Source organism: Neopelma chrysocephalum, unplaced genomic scaffold (assembly GCF_003984885.1).
Source record: "Neopelma chrysocephalum unplaced genomic scaffold, ASM398488v2 Primary Assembly neopelma1_26, whole genome shotgun sequence".
In the NCBI taxonomy this organism is placed as follows: domain Eukaryota; kingdom Metazoa; phylum Chordata; class Aves; order Passeriformes; family Pipridae; genus Neopelma; species Neopelma chrysocephalum.
In genome coordinates this window covers 2,583,601-2,606,248 of record NW_020897695.1, presented here as the reverse complement: position 1 = coordinate 2,606,248, position 22,648 = coordinate 2,583,601, and the positions used below count along the sequence as shown (strand labels likewise).

General features: G+C 38.9%; 1 protein-coding gene across 1 annotated transcript in view; it reads right to left on the bottom strand.

Annotated features, from left to right (window-relative positions):
- The window catches only part of CHN2 (chimerin 2), a 161,288-nt gene that overhangs the window by 57,018 nt on the left and 81,622 nt on the right, over window positions 1-22,648 (bottom strand). The window contains exons 4-6 of the mRNA XM_027675313.1: window positions 14,301-14,332; window positions 11,046-11,159; window positions 9,195-9,483 (exon numbers count right to left, since the gene is read on the bottom strand). Of these exons, the coding sequence (XP_027531114.1) occupies window positions 9,195-9,483; window positions 11,046-11,159; window positions 14,301-14,332 (435 nt within the window). The remainder of the gene's footprint in view (window positions 1-9,194; window positions 9,484-11,045; window positions 11,160-14,300; window positions 14,333-22,648) is intronic.

Sequence of the window (22,648 nt, the reverse complement as noted above, 5' to 3'; positions counted from 1 at the left end):
CTGAGAATACATTACAAGAAAGAGCCCACTGTTACGATTTGTACTTCTCACACCACAGCGTCCTCTTCTCCAAACATAAGCAGTTATAAAAAATACGGGTTCCTGACCTTTGTAGTCAAAACTCAGCTGAGAACAGTCAACAGCACATGCTTCTCTATGGCCAGTACTAGCTGTCATTCTGCTGAGACTGCTGCCTTCTCCTGCCTGGCAGCACTGTCGAGTTCTACTACCTGAGACTACGCCCGACTGACAGCTGCTGACCCAGCCTGAAGGTGACCAGGGAGATACCTGCACCTGGATTCCCAGTATCCCAGCTGCAGGGTGTGAGTGCAGGCTGCTAACCTGGCTCACTGTGGTGAGAGCCCAGATAAAAAGAGGGCATTTGCTGGGGCTCTGCACCTGAGTTCAGTCAAGTACCCACATGCCTCAGGGGTGAAGCCTACTGCACCCAGGGTATGGAAGAAGACACTCTGTGAATATGACATACACATTTTATGGTCAGAAAGGATAATATCTAGAGTATGATGGGACAAGTGCTGGTCAGCTCATACAGACATAGAAAACCAGGCTTTCCTTGGCAGGTCTGCAGAGGATATAGAAGAGGAAGAACTTAGTGTATCGTGGGTAGCATTAAGACTTTTGTGGAAGCCTTGGACATTAGGGTTGTGGCTGCCGTTAATTCCTCTCTAGTGCAGTGGCAATTCTGAATTGAAGGTGGAATGTACCCTTCTTGCATTGGGAGGAATCAAATAACTGCTCCTTAGCTTTATTAGTAAGATGTCTTCATCTAGCCAAGATGAATCAGAGTCTAAATAATGTATTTTCAGATCCAAAAAAAACAGAGAGAAAAGGACTAGAAGACGCTGTAGGCAGTTTTTCTTCTGTCTGCCTCAGGTATACATGCTATCCATGCCATTTTTTCCAGATGTTTTCTAACTTGTTTCTATGCCTTACAATGAGGGTGATTTTGTCACACCCTCCCAGGCACTCTATCCCAGTGTTTCACTGTTGGTTTTCTTGCCCCTCCTTAATAGCTAACCTGCAATGTCCATCACTGTATTTCAGTTCTATCATCTCTTGTCATGTCCATCACGAACACAGAGGACAGATTATTTTTTCCTTATAATTAGCCAAGAAAACGTATAACCTAAACATGCACGTGACTAAAAATTTTCTAATCAAAATATAAAGAAAAAATACCAGTCACTATTTAAATACTTTCCTTTTGACACTAATTCAAAGTCCTCCACCAACAGAAATTAATACCTCTCTTATACTTAAGAAGTGGAAGACTTGTCTTCCAAGATCAAAACATGGCAGTTCAAAGGTGCTTTTAGTGCCTATTCCTACACAGTGTCTCAAGATTCACGCAAAATAATCAAGTATAGATTTTTACTTAAAAAATGTCTTTTCATTTTCCAGTGGCTAGACAAATGAAATGTTTATGCTGAAGGCTCCATCCCAATCCCTATGGAAGTTTGTTTATACGAATTTAATGCCATCAAACTGTGTAAAGAGTATAAAAGCTAAGATAAAATACCCTCATGTAAGCTTTTATTTTTAATACACTGAAGCAAGCATGGGTTTTATGCAACAAACATTTAGCTTTGGTAGAATTATTAACATGCTCATAACAGGAAAATACCCAGGAGAAAAAGATTAATTTATGTATTCAGCAGAGCCTAGCTGCAGATATAGTACTGTACTTGAAGAGCCAAGTGGCATTTGCCTTAAGACTATTATAAGCACTTCTGGTGTACTGAATAATTTTTTAGTACTAAACTGACATTCTCATCTGAGAAAATTTCTATCTGCAGTTGTGGTATTCAGACATGAAGGTTTCACATCACTTCCATTCGGCTACCTTTCAAAAACTCTGGATTGGGAAGCACTTTGGTGGTAACAAACTTCATATTTACCTTTGCTCCATATGCTTAGCGATGCCCTGAATTGCTCCAAGACTCAGTGAAATCCTTGGGGGTCTTCCCCTTAATTCAGTAGTATTTGGATCAGATTATACCCACTGCATCATGTCATTTGTGTAAATCAGTAATGTCTCCAACTTACAAGCTCTCTTCAGGCATAATCATATCACTTATATGCTTAAGGCAAAAATGAATTCTAAGCTGACATTAATAACATAACATAAACCAGGAACCTGGAGAGATGTTAACAGTTCAGGGAAGCAAAGTAAGCAAACTTTGCAATGGAACCTCTCTTTCTCTTGATTCCCTCAATTTCCACTACTGTTAAAATTAATCCAAATTATTCCTTTCAAAAATCCTTGCTTAATGAGGCAAAATATTAGGTAATAGGAGTGCCGCAGTCAACTACAAAGCAGTGTCCCTTATACTGTGCATAAACATAGACAGCTAGAGGGAAGGAATTGAAAGATGTTTTCCATGATTTTACTATGGTAGCTTTCTTATTTTTATATCTTATATATTGCCCATTTTATATTTATGATGCTTTAAACAAACAAAAAGCTGTAAAGAGACACAGCTGGAAAACAGAACAGAATGCCAATATTGAAGGGCAAAAGAAAACGATCAGCTGACTATATTTTCAGTGTGATGATATTTGTCATTTGAAATACAAAACTGTTTACTAAAATACATATGCTAGCAGATCTACTGTATTAATATAAACTGCTCCTCGCTGTGGTATAATACCAAAGAATATTCTAGATGGAATCACTGCTGAATTGCTAACAGTTATTTAAAGAAGACAGTCAGGTATGTAGTTAAGTACTCATGTCAGGGCACGCTACAATTAAGTATGTACATGTAAGTAACCTGTGTGTAGAATACTACTCTTGCAGGACAAGCCTGAGTGACCGATGAAAGGAACTCATTACTCCCAAAGTCATTTTGATGTATTAGTTTGTTGCTTCTAGCAGCAAAAATGCCACACACCTTTTATCCCTGCATGTATTACTTAACTCTGCAGACAAAGGCCACCTTTGTGTATAGGCTTTATGTTGCTTTTATCGGTGTGGTGTCTGAGCATCTTCTAGGCAAAATCAGCACAGCCAGGGCTGTGAATTCTGTGGTTGTGCATACAGGAGTGAGACTACAGCCTCTAATAAAAGACGATGGTCAGTTGTTAATGACCATGTAGAACTGAGCATTTTAATTTGTTCTGACCAAGCATGCTGTAAAAAGCAGGGAGTTGAAGGCAATGTAAAACACACCATGTCACATTATCAGTGTGTTTCTAGCCCAGAGTCTGCAGGAACAGATGTTTCTGCTCATTATCTTCTTAACCCCAAGATCTGCTGCTGGGACAGCGCAGTACCCTGCAGCCCTCCTGTGGAAGGAAGTGCTCAGCATCTGGATAGACATCCCAGCAGAGAATTAAACACTACCTAGCAACCTGTAATAGGACCATTAGAGGTTTAGAGGAGCTGCAGAATTGGAAGAATAATGAATAAATGGAAGACTGAAAAGATTTCTTTATTATTGGCTAACAGCAGTTAGAAAATTCAATGAAGAGACAAAATTGGAGTGGCAAGTATGAGGCTAAAAACCCTTCAGAAAGGAACGTGGTGTGAATAACAATGTAGAAGTGCAAATACTTACAAAAATTGAATGAAACCAGAGGTTGTCTTAAAATTGACTGTCTCTTGTAGAGTTTTGATGTAAGAAAACTGCAGTGCCCCTAAAATATAGTTTCCAAACCAGATTACATCTCCAATTAGGGGATGTTAGAAAATATTTTTTCCTGGAAGTCCTGCATTTTATTCTGTGGGAAACTGTGTGTGAGCAGCATAACTAATGAGGACAGTAATATCAACTACAACTGCTAGCGAAGTTATTCTTCCTTTTCTGTCACCTTTGCCTTAATAGGAATAGCTTTCTTATCTGTCTATTACTGGTGTTGGATTTTCTGCCAAGGAAATCTACAGCCTCCCAGACTCCATAATATGCTTATCATTTCAGCTCTTTAGTTCTAGCTGCAGTATGAACTATGGGCTCTGTCGTTTGCACTTCAAGGTCCAGTTATGAGTTACAGCGAAACAGATACAGAGAGGTTACCATGTCAAACAGCAACAGTTTTCTGCATTGTCCTTCTGTGAAGTGTAGACTCCACATACAGCTTGCGCTTGGTTTAGCTCAAACTGCTACACTGTTCTGTACCATCATCATTAAATGTCTCGTGCTGCTTCTGGCATGTACTTGCATCCAGAGAGCAGAACAAACACTCCAGCTCAGCCTTCAAGCAAACTCATATTTCATGTACAACCGGTATGTTTGAACTGAGCCAGTATTTTTGAGCTGGTATGTTTGAGCCAGATCTGACTAGGAGAGAAGTTGATGGGAGCTTTGCCAGAATCCATGTAAGCAGAGACCTGGCACTGAAAAAGCCTTCCTTAATCTTTACTGCATTTACCAACAGTTTGTCCTCTGTCAGATAGGTTAAGATCATTCTTTTTGCAATCTTTAACTCCAGCCTACTGTTCAGACCAGCTTAGCAAAAAAACGAGGTGTGGGGCACAGCCTTTGCCTGACACAGGGCATCCAGGTCCCACCCAAGGCAAGGGATGGCTGCAGTAGTGCACAGGGCAAGTCACAGGAGTGGGATTGAAAGTGCAAGAGCAGGGAACCACGATGACTTCTCATCAGCAACTGTAACAGATTTTACCTGATCAGAGCATTCATGAAACTCCAGGTTGCATTTACTTCCAACATTTCAATTCTTTGAGTATATTTTCCCAAATTACACTTGCTGAGGTAGGACTAGAGATTAGAATGGAAGATTTTTTTTCCCCTTGTCTGAGACACAAAGACCGCTGACGCAGTTAAGAGCAGCATTTGCAGGAAAATGTAATAGCGATAAATGTTTCAGAACTACATATTTTACTGACAGGCTACTGCAATTTTTTCTCTCCTAAATGTGAAGATTAATTGCTTACAGCAAGTTACACTTCTTCTACATTCACCATTAACTTGAACTACTGGCAATTAATTACAGTATGTACCAGTACCAGGTACTTATCTGCCCTACATCTTCTAGTATGTGTTTATTTGCCCCAAGTACAGCATTCCATAAGCAGAACAAACATAAAGCAGGTGATCACAACTTGCTCAAGTTTAAATCATTACCCTAAACAGACAACATGTGATCTTCAAATGTTCTTTGCAAAAAACCCCAATTTCTGTATCCAAAATCCTTGCTGAAGCTGGATCTCATTAAAACAACAAGTGCCTACACCAGTAAGAAAGTATTTGCAGCACGCTGTTCTCCCACAACACTTCATTCCTTAAAATCATCATGGCTCCTTTCAGATTAAACATCTGTTAAACTATTCAGACCAAAATTTGGAATCTGTGTCTAAAAATCAAGCAGCTTCCTAAAGTCAGACAGAAATAACTTCTGGATGAAACACTCACATTAAATACTTTAAAGCATAAATGTTTTCTTAGGCCTATTGCAAAAAGTGTTGGATAAGAAGACACGAACAACAACAGCTTAATCCAGCCCAATTATCACATCTCCCTTCTGGAATGGGCATGACTCCACTAATTACAACCTCAAAGAAATTATCATTATGGGAACAGACAGGTACCCCAGGCAGTACCAAGACATTTGATCTGAATGCTGGCTCCTCCTGCCAGCCTGTGCCTTGGTGGCCCCTCTCCACCAACCTACCCCACGGGGAGCGGTGGCACTGGAGTGACTGAGACACCGAATAATCTCCGCTGTCAACATGGGAGGTGACAGAATGAACAGACTCCCTGGATGGCGTTAACAAACCCACTAAGGAGATGAATGCCTTCAGCTGCACTTTCACACTGTGGAATTTGTTTCAGTATGAAACAAAATCTCACTTGTAAAGAGCCTAATTGGGAAGAGGAGTACTGATGCTTAACCTTAAAGCACTGAATTCTCATCTTATTCCTAAGAAATAATGAAAGTTTCTGTCCTGCATGTACAGCTTTCTCCCATAATTTCTGAAACATTCAAAATACTCTAGGCAGAACTTTCAAATAAACCAGCTCAGTAATTGAAAAACAACATTTTACCTGTTAAACTGGCCAGAGAAAAAAACATCAATGATTTTTCACACATGCAGCAAAGAATCTGCTTTGCAGAAAAACGTCATGCTGAATATTCATTCACTTACTTCTAGGGGTCTGAAATTTATTGCAGTAATTGAAGTGAGTGAAGGTTGTGATTTGTGGGCAAACCATGGCCTTTGCCTAAAATGCTGTACAACACACGGCAGCCTCAAGCAAAACATCTGATACAGCTCTCACTGAACTATTACTTCCCCATAATATTGTTGTATTTGAGGACTTCTAAAGTTTATATAAAAACAAACATTACATTCCCTTTATCCTCCTATATCCTCTCCTATATGTTAGTACTAACAAATGCTCGAAAATTCACTGGTTTATTCCAAAGCCCAGTCCATACTTTATCTGAGGCTACTGAAAGGAATAAATGGGAAGATGACCCCTGAGTCTTTGTCTGCTATCAAACCTATCATGAGCTTCCCCCAGGAACATATGAATCAAAAGCAGCTATGGTAGGCTTCACCATACAGACTTATCTGAGCTTTTTTTCAGTTGCTAATAATTTAGTTGATGTGATCTTTTTTCACATGAGATGCTGGAAAAGTACTGGTACCAATAGAGAAGCCCACTGGGAGTTCTGACCATCAACATAGGCTTCAGCTGCTACACCAGGTCTTCCGCTTGTGAGCAGATTCCCTTGCCTATTTAGCCCACTCCTCTTATGGCTGTGATTGCTCCTACTTCTCCTGGCAAGGAAAATATGTTAGAAACAGCTGCTATTCCTCCTTCTGCTCTTCCCCTCAGTGGGAAGAAGGCAGAAAGGGTTGCCAACAATATAGTGGCTTAACTGAAGCCAGCTATTTTTACATGACAGCACAGCCATACAGCCCAGCCTTGCAGGCTGCTACTGCCTGCACATACAGAAATCTATATGAGCACCAGTCCTTGTAGGGTAAGGACCTGGGGTACTGCCTTTCACATCATGAACCACCTCAGAGGTAAATAATACTCTAAACATTTAAATTTCATTCAGCTACAATACAAAAGAAGACCTAATACAATCACTAATGAGGTCCAGAGATGTGTTTTCAATATTGACAGTGTGTTACAAGTCCAAACATTTTCAAGCACAGGTATCTGGAACTAAGAATGCAGCACTCCACTCACTTTGTAAGCCAAGATGATAATTTTTTGAGCTGTTATGAGAGAAGAGTCTTACTTTCTCCTCTGTGCTGCATTTCCACTCATATGAGGTTGATCAGGTAGCAGATTCACGTGTTTTTTCTTCTAGCTGGGTCAGTTTTAATCTAGAGCCATTTTTTGGTGTCACCTATTGTGTAGCTGCATAAAACAGTAGGTCAGCAAAAAGGTGGTGATGAAGGAGAGAGGGCACAGCTCCCTTCAGCAACAGTTAGCCTTCTGTTGGCCTAAAAGAGTTTTTACAGTACTAACCTTAAGAATGACATCCAACCCCGAGCACAACAGAAAAGACAATCTGTTGTGAAATATACAGTACTAGAGCAAACCCCTCTGAGGCCTTTGAGAATTGCAAAAGACCATTGCTCCTCAACTGCAAGAACTGTAAGTAAAATTAAACAATTTTGAAACTGTATTTTTCCTTGCACAAAACAAATTCTCCTGATTTCCTGGAGAATGCAGCATGATCTTTGATTGTCATGATTGCTTTATTACACTACAGTAATGTAATAATATTTACAATCATCCCAGTGATGGTCCAGTTCCAGAACGACCTCTGGACCATTCTGTTACACAAAAACACCAACACAAAAAAAGTTTGTCACGCTGCACTATGTCTATTTCTTATTGTGCCTTAAATAAAGCAAAAATTCCCTTTCTTATGCCTGTTACAGAATTAAATATCAATTAGTGTCCAATCACAGGAATCAACTGAAGGAGCATTGGATGTTTTAATGGCATCTACTCCTCTTAGATACTAAAATACCATTCAACTGAACCAAAAGCTATTGTCATCAGTAGATAAATTTTAAAATAAAACGTGAATGGAGGACTTGTTGTTGTACCACTCTCCAAAGGCCTTCCCTGTGTCAGTACACCTTCCCTAAAAAATGTCATTGTTAATGGAATTAATTTGTTACAGAGGATGTTTACATGTCAGGTCAGTTATTCAAGCAATTATTATTACTGAGAAATCCGAACCAGTACATAATCAGCCAATGCAGATATGTGAACCCAACAGATAATTCTGCCAGAAATGTCCAAGAGAGATGAGGATACATACAGAGAACCTGATCTCTTTTCATGTTCTTCATGACTGCATGACAGCAAATTCACTCCCTGCTTCCCAAACTGGCTCTAGTTCCCAACTAGCTAGCCAGCATACTGAACACTAAAATCAACAGTCATGCTGCAGAAGTGCACTTAACAAATGTCAGTAAGTCAATTCAGCACAAGGACCAGACTAAAAAAAAAGTTTTCTTTGACAGTTCTTACTGCCTTACCACCCGGGAAATGAAAACATCCACGTCACTGCTTACAAGGCTGCTTCTCATATGTAAAATAATTCCTAATTTTACATCTTCAGATGGTTCCTAATTGCACAGAATTCTCAATTTATCATCATATAAATAAGTCCTAGTCCATACAATGCTATGGGATACAGGTGCATGAGAGAAGGAGATCAAGGAAAGCCCACTTCAAATGAGAAGAGCAAGAAGAAATGGAAGCAAACAGATAACATCCCAATTTAAGATCCATGAGAAGAAAGGGAAGAAGACACACAATATTCAAATTTGAGACCCATCCACCAAAGGCTTGGCAGAGAAGAGGAGCTTTGGACCACATACAGAAAGGTAACAAACTTGAGCTGTGGTGAAGGGTCAGTGGGAACCGGATTCACAATCCTACTGTGGAAAATGCTTGAGTATACATGGATAAATATATCTTGTGACCAATTTTAGATGCAATTCTTAAGTTAAATGGTATATACCCTTACATTTTCAGGTGAAAACATTTGCATTTGGTACTTATTGGAAAGTTTTCACCATAAGCTCCTGTCAAATATGAATTTGGAGCCAATATCATATTAATAGGATGTAAACTTTTCAGTGGGATAGCAATACTTATTAAAGTATTCCTCTCAGATTTGATAGAAAGACTGGTATTAATTCCCCAAATTTGAAACCGAATACTTACCTTTTCAACTGGAGTATTTTCTTCACTTGTTACACTTGCTTTTCTTGAGGATTCATTTTTTGTTCTGCTCAGCCTCCGGGACACTTTTTCTCTAAGCAAAGTGGCATATCCAATGTGCTCATATATGGGGTTTGTTGTCATTTTGGAAATATACTCAGAAGCCTTTGTTTCTATATACAGTGTTATCAAGCCATCTGTAACCAGATCGTGGATTGATTCGAACCTTTTTTCCCCAACAAAGTGCTTCCCATCATAGAACAACCTGTAGTTTAGGGTCTGATTACCAAATCTGCAAACACCAAAAAAAAGTGGAGGGAGAGAAGAAAGTGAGAGAGAATTCAGACTGGCAAAACACTCAGGAGGTAATTTCACTGACAAACCTATATGTCTGGATTACATATGGAACATGCACACAGCTGCAACTGGATCTCTGTGAAAAGACCAACTCAAGTTTGAACCCAAACTTGACTGCGTCACATGGACTGGACCACAGAACTGAGGCCAAGTCTCCACAACAAGCTACATGACCCAGACGTACGTGATTAAATCTAAGTCCTGTGGGAACTAGCACAGCAATTGGAAAGGCATGTTTGCACTGACAAGGCTCTACATTGGGATGCATAACTGTGTTAAAGGCTCTTCCATCCTGAATAATTTCTGAGGTGCAGAAAGCCCCTGCTTAACCACCACCATGGGCATATTTACAGTCAATGAAGAGAGATTGGCATCTCTAGCAAGTAATTCAAATTCTAAGGGCCTGAATCACGCTCTCTGAGGAAGCTAGGGAGACCAAGCTCCTAATTCAGGGCCCAACTAAATACCTAAAGTTATGTGGGAAAACGTTGGTCCTATTTATGGCAGGTGTAATCTACTGGGTTTTTTTTAAGTGTTTTAAAAATCAAAGTGCTGTAGTAGCACATTCAGTTCGCAACACTGAGGTTGTAATCCCACTATTGCTTAAAGGATTCAAAGATATGATATTGGGTTAAATGGTCCTTATATTGCATCAAAACTGCATGTCTTTGCATACTTTATTAGGAATTCAAATCAAAGTGTTTAAGTCTCTTATTTTTCACCCACATTTTTCATATGAATTCCTAATTTATAATCAAATTCAGTTTTTGATTCTACAAATTATTATCCGGATGGGTTTAGAAATCATGCTGTTGCATCAAAACAATAGGCATTTTGCCACAATTCTCATCCTTTAGTATTTTTTTCAACATTTTATTTTGAAATCTCTCTGCAGAACCCTAAAAAATTGTGTTTGTTCTTTTTCAGCTGACAGAAGTTTGTTTTAATTTACACCACTTTTTAGTTGGCATGACTCACTAGCTTTTCCAGCTTTACCATCTGCACATCAATACAAGTTTTAAGCATGATTTCAGCACTGTATCACAGACACTTGAGGTAAGTCCTTAAAGGATTTTTCCTCCTAGTTTACCAGCAGAAGGGTAAAAATGCAGTTTTAGTTTGTGCATGTCTCACAGAAGTAATAATGCTATAAAAATTGCAAAGTATTGCCAATGAGTTTGATTTGTCAAAACCCAACTGAGCATCTTGTCCTCTTGCCACTAACCCACAGCGTCTTTAAGACTTGTGTGGGCAGGTTTTGAATGACACAGCTAAGCAAGGAGTGGACATATTTTCAAGGAAACGCACCTGTGAGGGGCAGTGAGTTTGTAGCTAGGGTTACAACTGAATTTTTCTTTCAGTTTAATAACAGGCTCTTAGTTCTTTGAGCAGCAGCATTCCGTGCTTCACAATGTATTTCTACAACAAGCTGATATAATCCCCTCCATTAAACGCATTTACATATGAACTGTAAGCCTCTATTAAAACACCATTTACCTGAGAGCAAGAGTATAGCAGCCGGGTTGCCGCTGGCTTTCTCTAAGAATATACGCTCCTTCTACGCCAGCAAGTATTTCATCTGCTTGCTCCCGAGAAATGATCCCGTGAAACCTAAGGGAAGACATTCCAGTGACTTACACAACAATCCAACCAGAAACACGACCTCCTCCACCCCAGAAACCATTCTAAAACTTCAGCACTCCAGAGCATCGTGATCCAAGCCATCAGGAGAGTGTCCAAGCAGCAGAACAGTCATCCAGCCTGGACAAGTTCAGCACAGTGACAAAACAAAAATTGCACTCTATATGCAGTTTCAGTCAATATAACAATCAACAGCACCCAAAGATTATTTTCTGTAAATGCCCTGTCTTTTCACAACTTTTCTCTTCTACCAGTCTACACTCCTATTCCTTGTTTCCTTTCTAGAGGCCTTACAACAGAATTGGAAACTAGGCACAAAGGCATTTTTAAAATGTTGAATTATTATATTTAAGTATGTAGTTATTTTTATATATATATACATAAATATTTAAATATAATTAAAATTATAGGTCTTTCTTATTATTGGTTTGCTTAGTTTTTATATTAACAATGCTTCCTCAAATTTGTAAGGGAAACTGAGACAAAAATGGAAACAATTATTCAAAATTCCATTCTGCATATATTAAAGTAGAGGAAGGTACAGAATAGTACTGAGAAAAATACTGTTTTCTTCATTCCAGTGAAGTCCTCATTCAGTGTTGGAGAAAAGCAATACTTCTTTGATTCTTTTGTCATTGCTATTTTAAGAAAGAAAGAGGGCCTAGGATGCACAATTAATCTTATGATAATCAATATTTAGCAGTGATTTCTCCATCAGTATAAATGCAGTCTTGACAGCAGTTTGAGTTTTAACTCCTACGCACATTTTGCTAGCTGATAAGTCTCTGAGGGTCTCTTCAGTGGTTTTGAAAGTTTCTATTTTTGCTGCTGTTTGAAAAAACGCACTAAAAGGTACTGGCTTTCAGCATTTTCTCTTTTCTGACAATACATATGAAGTGGCACATCCCTAACACTGCCTCTGGGGAGGAAGTGAAAGAGAAGAAAAACACGTTGGATGTAAATGCAATTGTTGTTCCATTCTCTTTATGTTGTCTTTTCATAACTAATATATGTTGAAAATATTAGGTTTAGGTGACCTTTCCAGAGTGACTTTTTATTAAAAGTAACGTAAATTGATTAATCTTTTCTGTCTGTACAGGTAGGGAACACACTCACTTACTGCTCCATCCAAATTGAAATGATCTTCCCCTAAATGACATAATTTAAGCATGACTTTACGAGTAAACTTAAGGCAATTCATAATTTTAGTTACAAATAATGAGCATAAGCTATTCCCCAAAAGAAATGTATTATAAAACATACCAGGCTGTAGGTTAGATATTTGGACAAAAGCTCTCCCTGTGATCCATTTCACAAATCACTGGGACAGGATACTTGGGGCACCTGTGAAATTTCTTTATCCATGGGTGGTAAGCACAGGGTAATCCAAGCTTTCTTATGGATATTTTAGTACATTTTTTTAAGAGCATGAAAACAGCTTGTACAGGGTACAAGTTCCCTTGAACTCAGATGCCTGCTTCTGACAGCAGCTGACAAGAAATGCTTACAGAAGGACTGTAGGAAGCAGTGACATATTTCTTTCACTTCACATCCCTGTCCATCCATCACTGGTTTAGCCACAATTGTGTCTGATCAGTTGTGACCTTACCCTTCATGAATTTGAGAATCTCACTTCTAAGCCCTTTAAGATCTTGGTGCTTTTGGTCTCTGCAGCTGCCCATGGCAATGAACTTGAGAAGGACACTGTGCATGTCCCTCTCTTGGACACTCACTGAGGAAGACCTGTTCAGTTTTATCTGTGGTAAGAGCTGCCATCCCTAGTTGCATCCCTTTACTCCACCATTGTTGTCCTTCCCCATACCTTTCATTTCTTCTACAACCTTTGTAAAAAGGATGGAGGAGGAAGGGGTAGAGAGGTACCAGAACTATATGCCCTACTTAAAATGCAGCCACATCACAGATTTATACAGTAATATTTTTTTTCAGTTTCTTTACCTAAAAATTCCTGTTTCTCTTTCCAAGTACCACTGAACACTGAGTCAATTGTTTTTATAGGACTTCCCCAGTGCTTCTGAAATCTTCTTTCTGAATGATAACAACTAATGTGATCTCATGTGGGCAGGTTCACCAACATGACACCTTACAGTTTCCACTAGCCCTGCTGCTCCACAAACCCAGGCAGGTCCCTGCATAAGAGACTCCAGCAATGGTTTTACAAGTCCTGCTGTAGGAAATGTGATATGTTACTCAACTAGGTACTGTCTTCAGCTCTGTTGTACTCTAGTGGCTAGATCTGAATTCCTCGTTGTCAAAGACAATATTTAAAAAATGAAACTTTGGTAATTAGGGGAAAAGCTACTGGCTCCTGAGGTTTCTGATGGTAGAAAAGGATCATTGAACACAGATGGTCTGGGATGGGAGGAAAAGTAGAACATGAGATCTAAGTAAGAGATAAGGGCTGGGGTCTCAACAGATTAGTAAAGGCCAAATGCCAGGTCTGGGTGGCTGCTGTGGTGGCTATGCCCCTCAACTTCACCAGCCCAAATCTCCATGCAATGCATGACCCAGCCCCTTCCAAGCTATTTAGGGGCAAGAAGACTCCTGAGCACAAATGAATTATACTCTAGTGGTTTGTTATATTCCTTACAATAAAAATACACTTCTTCTTTGGGTATTTCGAACCTTGTAACTTCAGCAGGGAGAACAGCATTTACACATGCATAGGATACACACACACTTCCACAGCCGTGTAGGATGGGGAAAGCATAGGAACATACACAAAAAGGCAGTGAAAGAGACACGCTGCTTCTCTCCTCCCTAGGCCATTGCAGGACCACTGGGATGTATAAGCGACAACCAAAAGAAAAAAAAGGGTGAAGTACCTCAGACAATATTTCTTTTCCCAAACTCTCACGAGAAAAGCAAAATAAACATGCAGGCTCACACAGCAGCATAATCCATGGATTGTGAGCAGCAGTGCTGGACTGAAACATAGCTAAATCATTAGGCTTTCAATATATTTGGCTCCTAGTTGAAGTGAAAGGTAAAATAAAATATTTTATTAGACCTCCATTGTGTCTTTCTTTTTTAGTTCTAGAACAATAACTTTTGGATACACCCAACACATGTATAAAAGAGGAAAATACTTACTCTCTTCCATAATACTTTGGCCTGTTCTCCACCTAAATTTTGAAAGAAAGGAAAAAAATATTAAAAACATATTCATTTTTAAATAACCTACAGAAAAATAAATTATACTTGTATAATTTATATAATGAGGACTACTGCACCCATCTAAGTGATGAAGTTTTGCAGTTTCAAAACTGTGACTGGAGTGTGACAATGCAGAAGAAGAGAAAAATGAAAACAGAGGAGGTGGTTTTATTAACGGATTTCTAGGAGAAATAACATGTATCAGTGGTGAAAAAATAGAACTACACCTAATTGTATAAAATCTGACCAAGCAGATAAAGAATATTTTACTGCAGTTTTGCCAATTTAGTATTTATAATATAAAGTAAGACTACTTTTGTTATATACGCTTTGTATACATTTATATATATCCTTTATGTATGTTATATATACATTATGTACATGTACTAGATATATTTATGTACATTTCTGTACATTTAGATACCATTTATTTGCATTTTTTTGCCTATATATGGCAACAGACAGAAGATAAAAACCTTAATATTCTTGGGGAAAAAAAGGTTTCTGTATTTAGACATAAGCCTCAAAATCCTGGAAGTCTCAAGAATTTGCGGGCCGGACCCAGAGCACGCTCAAAGTTGCCGGAAAGACTCCCAGTTATTTCAAAGATCGTTGAACCAACTTTTAGGGATGTCACGTCCTCACCCAGAAGCCCTGGGCAGGCCTGGCACGGCTAGTCGCTCCCAAAAAAGCAGCTCCCTGTGTCCCCCCTCGGCCCGTGTCCCCCCATCCCCGCGGGGCCCCGCGGCGGGGCCGGGCGGGGCCGGCAGGGGGCGCCGCTCCCCCGCCTTGCACGGGCCCTGACGGCGGGCTGGGGATGGGGGTTTTTTTCCAGGCGTATTCACATAGAAGTGTCTTTATAAAGAGCTGCCCCTTCTCCCAGCTGCAGCACTTTTCAGTGGTGTCATCTTGCCGCGCTGCAGCTTCAGTCAGTGCTTTCATACAAGAAGCACGACAGAACTTCATAGAAGATAGACATAAATTCTCCAAATTATTGAAAAAGATTATCTGAGTGCCTGTATATCTCAATAAAGAAGTCTATATCAATGGAATTACTATTTCATGCATTCTAACACACACGTAGAGAAATTGTGGTTTCAAGACTGTTTCATCCTTTAGCATAAAAAAAAATTAAGGTGATTTTACCCCATTTTATCTAACTGGAAACAAGAGCTCTTGTTCTTGTTTTCATGATATCTCATTATTTCGCTCATAAAAATTTTAAATTGATGAAGGTTTTCCTTTTTTCTTTTTTTCTTTTCCTGAATAGCAAATGCGTAACTGTCACATTTTTGATTCAATAATCTACACGCCATGCACTAAAGCGAAGCAGCTGAATTTCTACCCTGCAGTCACTGAGGCTACAACACAGCACAAGATGAACAAAAGTCTGTACAAGATAATGAGAATCTTCAATGGAAGACCTATGGGAGTTCAATCAAGTCCTTACTGTGCTTCTTTCCCAGTTCGGCATTTCTTTTCTAGCATGGCACTAACAATAGCAGTATCATACCCTTGAAACTCCTGCCTAGGAATAATACCTTGATACAAACATTTTCAAGTTCTGAGGGGCAGGAATAAGAGAGGGAAGCAAACACAGAAGTGAAGAGAGAGCAAAATCAAAGAAATTGCCAAGTGCAGGTTCTGTGTTTCTATGTGCATATATGGGAATTCAGAGAAGAAAGTATATGAATTCAATTTTTTAAATTTTCTATTTTTATAAGTAAAAAAAATAGTATCAAGAAAAAGACATATTACCTCTGAAAGGAGGTTGTTCATATGTTCATCTTTAATAGCACTCTATGACTTTATTATCTTGGAACTGAGCAGCCTTCCTGTCATCCTTACAAACCTTAATAACTATTGAAAGCATATATTTAGCTGGGAACTCAATTAAAAAATGAGTATCAGAAGCCGGGTTAGGTAAGACCACCACATACAATCTTCTCTTTCATGGAAACAAAGGCCACTCAGTACACTAAAATTTGGGACAAGGAACAAACACATTGTTCTTTCATTCCCACAGAAAGCCAAATAAAACCTTTAGACTACAGAAGGTAAAGCATGACTTTCATTTAGTAGTCAGAATCTGCTTCTGTTTAAAGATACAGATTTACCTTGATTGCATTTATACACTAAATAAACCCCAACACTTCAAATCTACCTCAGAAAAATGAATTAACAGCACTAGCACCCACCCTCAAAATTAGTTTTAAGTACAAGCTCCCCCCAAATATAAATTACTCCCACTCATATAACTAACTATACACATAAAGTATAAAAGCAATCTGGAAATAACTCCTTGAACAAATGGAGGCACCTTTTTTATTCTTCTCGCACCATTTATAGAAAAATACAAATTTATCTGTGAAACTTTTATCATTTAACTAGAGACTGACTGAACCACCCCGGATAATGTGATTTCCACTTTTCCTGCTGTTCACGAACTAAAAGATTTGCTTTTCTGAGAATCCACACAAAGCCCATCTACTCCTCTATTCTTCCTCCTATTCCATAAAACAGAAACCTTCACTCCAACATCTTTTAGCATCCATGTGTCTAAAATAGCCACAACTTCAGTATTTGGCTTTGGACAGAAAAGACATAGTAGCATTTCCTGAAATGAAGCCCCACATCTGTCAGACCATCCAAGTGCCCTAGAATATAAAAATCCCCCCATGTCCTCACTGCAATCTTTACCCTGAAATAATAATTTCTCTCCTATTTCTCTCCAACTTCACCACTAGGAAAACACAAGGAAACAAAGTTAAAGCAAGATAAAAGATCAAAAATACCATCAGGGTCTCCAGATCAAAATCAGAATGTTGGACTGAACTTGGAAATAAACCAAAAGCCTGCACAATTGATGAAGCAGAGGCTTAAAAATATCAAAGGAGCCAGTAGGTCTGTTTTGCACGACTGCAGACTCTGTAAAAACTTCAAGGGAAATTCTATATATTCCAGAAGGCAAAGGTGACTGAAATTCAGTTGGGATTAGCTTTCCCTCTCCTGCTATAAATGGGTTTGCACACACAAAGTCAAGCAGATCCACCTAAGAGAATTCTTAACACTGGAAAGAACAGAAAATCCACAGGTAGGAAAGTGACTGTTTCCTGGTGGTAGGAGTCCAGAGCAATCAGCCTTATTCTGAAGACACATACATTTAGGGTTTTTTGCATAGATAATGGCTGTAAAGAACACTTTCATCACTTTCCATATAGCCCTCACAATTTCCTTGCTGAAAAAAGAGCCACCTTTCCCAGGTGACCAGTTGGTTTTATGCATCACTGGCCCATCTTCCTAGACACTGAGTAAGGGGGGAGATCAGACAGCTTGAGTCATTTAGGACTCTTACCCTAACAGACATAAATAAAGTACCCAAATGAGGAAAATTACATATGACAAATTATAGGTCTTCACTAGTGAAAATATATTTTGCCTTAAAGAGCACCACAGCTTGCTTTTACTTCTCCCATATAGAGGATAAATTAAATGGTTGTGCCTTCTCCACTTAAAGTATGTGGCAGCTTTCAATTCAAATGTGAGATGGTAATTTTCTGGCTCAGAAAAAGGTATTATTGCCAATTTCAAACCAAAACTGTTGTTGCAGAGTAGGCATTTCTGGATGTTGTTCCAAAAACCACGGGGAAAATGCTGAAAATCACTACTGAAATTCATAGTTGTATAAATTGTAAAACAGCAGTGAATGCCAAAATTGTTTAAAACTAAAGTTACTTGATCAGGAAATAAGATGTATGGTAAAACAAGCTAAATCACTACTAATCCAGTAATCTTACAAAGCCAGCAACATTCATTGACATCTAATCTTGATGCATGCTCAAAGAGAAATGAAACCCAGCACAGCTCTCCTGCCACTCTACAGAGGCTTTTGGAAGCTCACGTTTGAGAGAGTCTGCATACTCCAGCTTTGACTGCAAGCCTGCCAAACCTGATTGCCTCTCCCCAGTCCAAAAATAAAAATCCTTACTTGTACACTTAGTCTAGTTTTACAAGACTTTTTACAATGTTACAGCATATTTTTCAAGGTGTGGAGTTAGTTGTACTCAGGTGTGATGTCAACACTGAGAAGAAAATAATTCTGCATAATAAACTAGATATCTGAGCTATAATTCAATATATTTTGTTTACTTAATTTTGAAATTTACTGAATTTAATGCACTGGGACTTGTGGCTCCTGTTTTGGCCAGGATGGTTTAGCCCTAGCATGACACACTCCTGCTAATGTACAGATTAATGTACAGATTCCTGTATTAAAATCCTACACAACTCTGCAAGATATCACAAAACTACTGGGAATCATGCAAGCAGGAGCTGATCATCCCCTAACGTGACAGATTTTCATTGCAAGCATCGACATCCAAGCCACACTGCAGCAAAGATTTGAAGATACCCTGAAGAATTCTTTCTGCATAGAAATACTACCACAGAAATAGGATAACCCTAATTTCAGAAAAATTTGATTTCTCTTCAGCTTCATTGCACAAGACATATTTCCTTATCCAGTGGCCAAAGCTGAAATCTAGAAATGCTGCAATGAAAGTTTAGAAATCCCTCCAGGACAGCAATCTATCTGTAATTCAGAAGGGCCAGCACAGCATAACAGTGTGTACTGTGGACTTCAGCCACTGCCTTAATACATCCATGATGAAAATATAAAAGGGGAAGGAAACAATAAGGTGAGGAGCTGCACCTGGCTCTCTGTTCTTCAATACACAGAAAGAACAGACAAACAAGATCCACGAGTTAATAATGGTGATGTGTTTACTCAGAGCAGGCAGTGAAGCATTTTCCCAAAGGAAGTTTAATCTGATATATTTTCTGTTTGGAACAATCTTAATTATTTTTCAGTAACTCTGGTTGACTGGATATAAATATGTTTTTCAGCTCAGTTTGACATAAAGAGAAATAGAAGAGTTTGAAGAGAAGCTTTCAAGACAAGCCCAGTAAAAACAGACTGTAGAGAAAAGGAGCTTATTGTCTGTATTGTTCAACTTTTGGCAGACTTGTCATAAGCCCACTGCAAACTCTACACTTACAAAAACAACCAAAAAGGATTAAGGCAAGTTGCAAGCCCCCATTAAACGGAATGAAGAATACGCTGTATTTCATTACTCCTACAAAACATTTTTTTTGCCTTGGAATTTTTCTTGAAGAAAATTTTACTTAGATCTATTAGCATGTCTAATATTCCCTCCAAATAGGACAAATTATTTCACATCAATGACTCTTAAGCAATTTAAATTGGGAGAAGATTCTTTTGGATGGGAAATATTTATTGACCTTTTTTTACTTTTTAGCCACTTTCTTTCTCTTACCTTATCAGGCTCTCTGACACCCGTGTTTTCAAAGAGAAACAACTCTTGGTTTTGCAAAATGTGTCATATAAAGTCTGTTGCTAATTTTGTTAGTAGGAATAGCAGCAATGCAACATCTCTAGTCCCTGGCCAACGACAGGCCAATAATAGTATGTATGTACTTACTATGTACATACATAATGAAAAGATGGTCTTCTCCCCTAAGATTTTCGGTCAATGGCATTCAGCATGACTGATCTGACAGGCTTCATATGACAAGCCTAACCAGCACCTATAACTTCATGAGTGTGTTCATGTACTTTGACTGTCTGAGGAGGTAGGAGCAAAGACATTCCTCAGAAAGAAACTAGCAATGCCCAAGTCCCCATAACTTATTCCACCTGCTCTGCCCATGTTTCAGAGGCTGTCCAGAGAGAAAGGTGACATGAATAGTTTTGGAAGTGTGCATCTCCTTTTGTCATTCAGTCACAGAGCCATGGAGATGCCAACGTTATGACCACTTAAGGGATGGATATTCAGCCATGCATTATAGGTTTGGAGGCTCCCAGCCTCCAAGAAAGTAGATGGGAGCAAGATGCCTGGCATTGTTACAGATCAATAAATGAACTTGAATCACTGATTCTGTCTGTAACAAAAACTGCCAAAACCAGAAGGCTATACTGAGGATAAAACCAAGAATGCAGCCAAGAAGACATCAGAGTAATCCTCTCCTTGCAATGCCTACTCAGAAAGCCTCTAGATGGAATACTGACTGTGGGCTGGGGCACCACGTCTCAAGAGAGACTGGAGCAAATAACTGGAGTAAGCAGGGATTTAGCAACCACGAAAAGACATGAAAAGAGATTGGCCCAAAGAAAACAAGATAGAGAGGGGCTGTAGCAGACAGGTATGAGAAAGGCTGCTTTCCAGAGGAAATAAATTTGTTCTCTGTGCGCTTACTAGACATGACAAGAAGAAACAGGCTTAAACTGCAAAAAAAAAGATAGAACTTAGAAAAACCTTAAAAATAATTAAGCACTAAATAAATAAGCAGAGGCAGTCAAGAAATCTTCATGAAGCCTTTTTCAAGGCTTTAAGAAGTGGATATGCAAACATCTCTTCTTGACACAGGAATGACAACCTCTTGACTTTCTTCTGGTCCTGAGATACCCCATCCAGCCTATTCCTCACCTCTGCCTGGACTGCTCTCAGGAGATAGGGATTAGCAGGGAACAGACTTGAATAGGCTGTAAAAATCACCTATAAAACCACAATAATACTCAGCCCACCTCTATGAGGCTCTCAGGAGAGAAGGCAGCACCCAGAAGGCAGTGGACTGAGTAAACTGTCCTGGAGGAGAAAGCCAAGTGATAAACTTGTCACGGCTTAACTAAATAACAAAACTCAGTTTCAATCCATCAGCATAACTAAGTGCCAAATTGTGTTTGGTATCTTCTAAAAAATACTCTGTGGAAAAATTTACAGCACCAAGGAGAAGGTACGAGTGTTCTTCACCACTAGGAAAAATGAAAAAGAATACAAGACAAAAGTGGAGAACACAAAGAATGCTTTTATTAACTGCTATTCAAAGCTGCACAACTTCTCTGCTATGGTGGCATCTTATAACCCATGGAGAAAGTAAAATGCACAGCAACCCTTTTGCAGAAGGATAATGCATCACAAAGAAACACAGGAAGCTCAGCAGCTCTGACTCTTACTGTGGCACTTGGCTGATTTCTACTCAATCAAGATTATTTCTACCATTTTTAAACACAAATATTTTAAAAATAATTTAATGTGCTTATTTGTTTACTTGCTTGTACCAAACTTTCAAAAGAGCTGCTTTAAGCCATCCTTTATGAGAGTAATTTTAACTCAGGTTTGTTTCCTTTCTATGACCTTGAGCAAACTGTCCAGCAGCCAATAATCAATATACCAGACAAAACACCATAAACACTAGAAGGTTACAAAAATCTCCCCCAACATGGACATCTGTTACAAAACCAGAATATATTTCTGTATATATACAGCTCTAACAGAAAAGAGCAAGATTGAACAAGAAAAGAAAATCCAAATATTTTTTTGCCTAGTAAGGAAAATAATGGGCTCCTGAACATGAGCTAAAATAAACTGAAATAAATCTTAATCAAGAAGCCTGCTGCTAAATAGTTGGAGGAGGCAGGGTCAGGTTCAAACAATTTCAACAGCAAAAGTGGGAGTCATCTATTTTGTTATGCAGCCTCCATTCACACAGTAAGGGCATCATTAAATGTAAAAGGAATATCGATGTTACTCTGAATGCAAGTGAAAAATTTGAATATAACATTTAAACTGTGCTCCTTTTTTTTCAAGAATGATGTGTTGAGTCATTTAAATAGGAGGAAAAATATCCCCAGCAGCAGATAAATGCAGTAAGCCACATTAATGCTCTGAATTCTTCTGTAACAACTGAGAAGCACTAAAACATTCCTATGACACATGCCACAACAGTCCACAATTCCAAAAAGATGTATGTAGTTTGCTGATTTGACCATTCTGTGTGTGTAGCTATATACATGCTTGTACAGGAAGTATAGAAAGGACGATAGAGAGATATGTAAAGTTTCTATATTTATTCATATTAGGAAATACAAATTAATCATGTGCTCAATACTCTGTGTTCCTGTGCTGTTTCCGGCTGGAATAGAGGTAATTTTCTCTGCAGTGGCTAGTATGGGGCTGTGTTTTGGATTTGTGCTGAACACGGGGCTGATAGTATAGAGATGCTTTTGTTATTGCTGAGCAGGGCTTACAGAGAGCCAAGGCCTTTTCTGCTTTCTGAACTGCCATGCTGGTGAGGAAGTTCAGGGTCCATGGGAGGTTGGGAGGAGACACAGCTGGGACAAGCAACCCAAACTGACCAAAGGGATATTCCATACCATATGACATTATGCTAAATATATAAAGCTGGGGGGAGGAAGGAGGAAGGGA